Consider the following 2,994-nt stretch of genomic DNA (forward strand, 5'->3'; position numbering starts at 1 on the left):
TATGTTATTACGTGTAAATACAAGGTTTTTAGAATGCGGACTCGCACATTAATATATGTATACATAAAGAATAATAATTTAACCGTTAAATTCTGCTATTCTTATTAAAAAGTCAAGTTGTTTTACTATACGTATTAGATATGTTCTTATACAAGTGAGGCAAAATGTTCACCGGACATAGCAATTACAAATTTATTTGTGTCTTACGGATGAAAATAGATAATATGGAGAATTTTCAATTTTTCAAAAACGTCTATCTGGAAATATCTCCCGCTTCTTTAAAAATGGTTCTAAAGTAACCGAATTCTTAAAATCTTTTGAATAAAGCATAGCACCCCCCAAGACACTTAAAGATGCTGACGCTGTTTCAAGATTGAATATCACATTTCTTAGGCTCTCAACTCGCCACTATGAGTTTCTAAGTAACTGCCCCACATTAAACGAAGGAGCTATTCCTATTTTTGAAAGTAGACACTCGGTAATGTGAACTCATTTATGCATGAAAGAAATCTGAATTGATACAGTGTATTATTACAAACGATTTTATTTGCAAATGTTCTGAGATTTAATTTTATTAAATTTGAAAATCCCAAGTAACTAAGTACATAACTAATTTGTGCCCTCAGGTTAATTGTTATGTATTTGTACGGTTTCCCCCAAATTTATTTATTGACTGTTTTACATTTCGTAAGTATAATTGGCAATTGGATTTTTTTTGAAATATCAATTTTTTTGTTCCAGATAACAAAGACTTGGATCGGAGGTAACATTAACATTCTTCCAAAACAACGCTGTGACAAGCAAACGTTCAATCAAGGAAATACAAAAAATATAATTAACCAAACAATAAAATCTAAGCATAAATGAGTGAAATAATAGTGGAAAAATATATCAAAACGAAACATTATTGATCAAACTTAATTGGCTCGTTACACCATCGGAGTCAGCATTGGCGTAGAGATTGCCCCCTCGCACGGCCCAATGGGGGGCGAAACCTCCCCCGAGCAGCAATATTCGCTGCGTTGGAACGACTTCCATTCGTCGATACTGTCGTCGTTTCGACATCTTCGGGATGAGGAAGATTTTGTGGATGTCACCTTGGCATGCGACGGCTGTTCTTTTACTGCCCACAAGGTAGTATTGTCGGCTTGCAGCCCTTATTTCCGAAGACTTTTGAAAGCCAACCCTTGCCAACATCCCATTGTGATACTCAGAGATGTACAACAGAAAGATATGGAAAGTTTACTAAGGTAAAAAGTTGTTACGTACTTAATTAATTAATCAGCCCATGCATACTGAACATAATTGTAATTTATTATACAATTATAATTGTCTAAAAGCACTGACGCTGCAATAGGCCAGAAAAATAAAATAACGCGGATAGATTCTTGTTTCATCATCAATCCAAATTCAATGTTACGATATCAGCCAACAGTACATCCTGGTAATATCCTTCAATGGCGCTTGAAAAGAACTCTCGTTCCTTATATTTAAATATTATGCAGAATTCCCTAAACACAATTTAGGGGGACAAATGTTTTAGATAAATAACTTTTAGTATCATCGAATTGTGTCAGATTTTTGTACTATCCTTAGGCTTTAACGTTGCACAAAAGCAACCTGGTAAACCTACAGTCACCTTTGCAGAGAATTTGATATTCCTTTCTCAGAAGCCATCGGTCGTCCTACATTTGTTGATTTTGTGTCATGTTGAAGCGCGTGTACTGTACAATTCTATTCAACGCATATTTTACATTTTAACGAATGTCAGTCGCGAACTTTTATGTGTGTTTTCCAGATTATGTTTGATACAAAATTGAAAAACTGTAAAAGAAGAGCACCATTTGATGCTTAATATTTAGCAAGTGTTTAAATAAAAGTCAGTAAATAAAACTGAGCTTTTCATATTAAAATATGTGTCTAATAATACTCCACATGAACGGAAAAGTGAAAATATAACTTTTAACCCCATCTTTTTAACGAGAAAAAATATTTCAAAAGGACTTTCTGTTGAATTCTTATTTGAAGCATCTGCACACAAGATTTCATAATAAAAGGTTTAAAAAACCTGAACTTCACCCAAAAAGTTAAATCCCTGGGCGAAGCAATGTTCAACTAAAATATTAAAGAACAGATTAAGTTTTTGATTGGTAATTTATCGAAATTACCAAACGTAGATCCTGACTTCGATCATATCCGGTCTCATCAGCACACCATAGACACTTTTGATAAATAGTTAAGCCAAGATGCTTCATATAAGCTTATTTATACATATCTGCTGTAACTAGATTGTATTCGATTGAAATGTTCGAGAAATGCTAAAGTTTTATTGTTATTATTGAATAATGCGAAAAAGCAACCAGGAAAAATAGTAAATAAATATTTCCATTCTATTTTTGCGTATGCCTAGATACTAGTTAAGATAGTTCAAATGACTAACATACATTTGGCACGCATCAAACTTCTTTAACAACTGTTATTTAACCGAAATATGCGATTGATTTTATAAATAATCATTCTAAATTTTTCTAATTCATTGGCAAAAGGTATGTAATTTTGTTTATAAAAGCGAATTATCCTTAACACAGACATGCTGGATTATGTGGAAATAAAGTTTGATGAAAAACAACTTTCGCATTGCGGACAGGTTGTGGCATCAATTAGATCTGTACATATCTACTTGGATATTTTCATTCATAATAAATAAGGATATAAGAATTACTTATAGGTGTTTTATATTCTTGAATGAATTCTTATATCATTGTGGTTCTGGGAGCGTTGCTTTACCTGCCTATATGAATATTATAAGTGCTTTGTGGAAGACATGAATTTCTAACTTTATGATGATAATAATAATAAGAAATCAGAGCCAAACAGGGGCCAACCTTATTCTCGAGTTAGGTCAGGTATCTAGTTTGGATCTGGCACTTTTTTGAAGATCTGGACGGTTACCGGATAGTAACTCCAAGTATCCAGCAACAAACACCAGCATTA

At 33.1% G+C, this 2,994-nt stretch overlaps 1 protein-coding gene across 1 annotated transcript; it reads left to right on the top strand.

Moving 5' to 3' along the window:
* The first annotated feature begins 747 nt into the window (after positions 1 to 747).
* Positions 748 to 1,254, top strand: LOC108737966 (protein abrupt-like). The gene has a single exon (XM_018471172.1). The coding sequence runs from the start codon at positions 982 to 984 to the stop codon at positions 1,252 to 1,254; it is 273 nt and encodes a 90-aa protein (XP_018326674.1). The 5' UTR covers positions 748 to 981.
* Positions 1,255 to 2,994: the final 1,740 nt, after the last annotated feature.

This window comes from Agrilus planipennis, unplaced genomic scaffold (genome assembly GCF_000699045.2).
Source record: "Agrilus planipennis isolate EAB-ADULT unplaced genomic scaffold, Apla_2.0 scaffold161, whole genome shotgun sequence".
Taxonomy (NCBI): Eukaryota; Metazoa; Arthropoda; class Insecta; order Coleoptera; family Buprestidae; genus Agrilus; species Agrilus planipennis.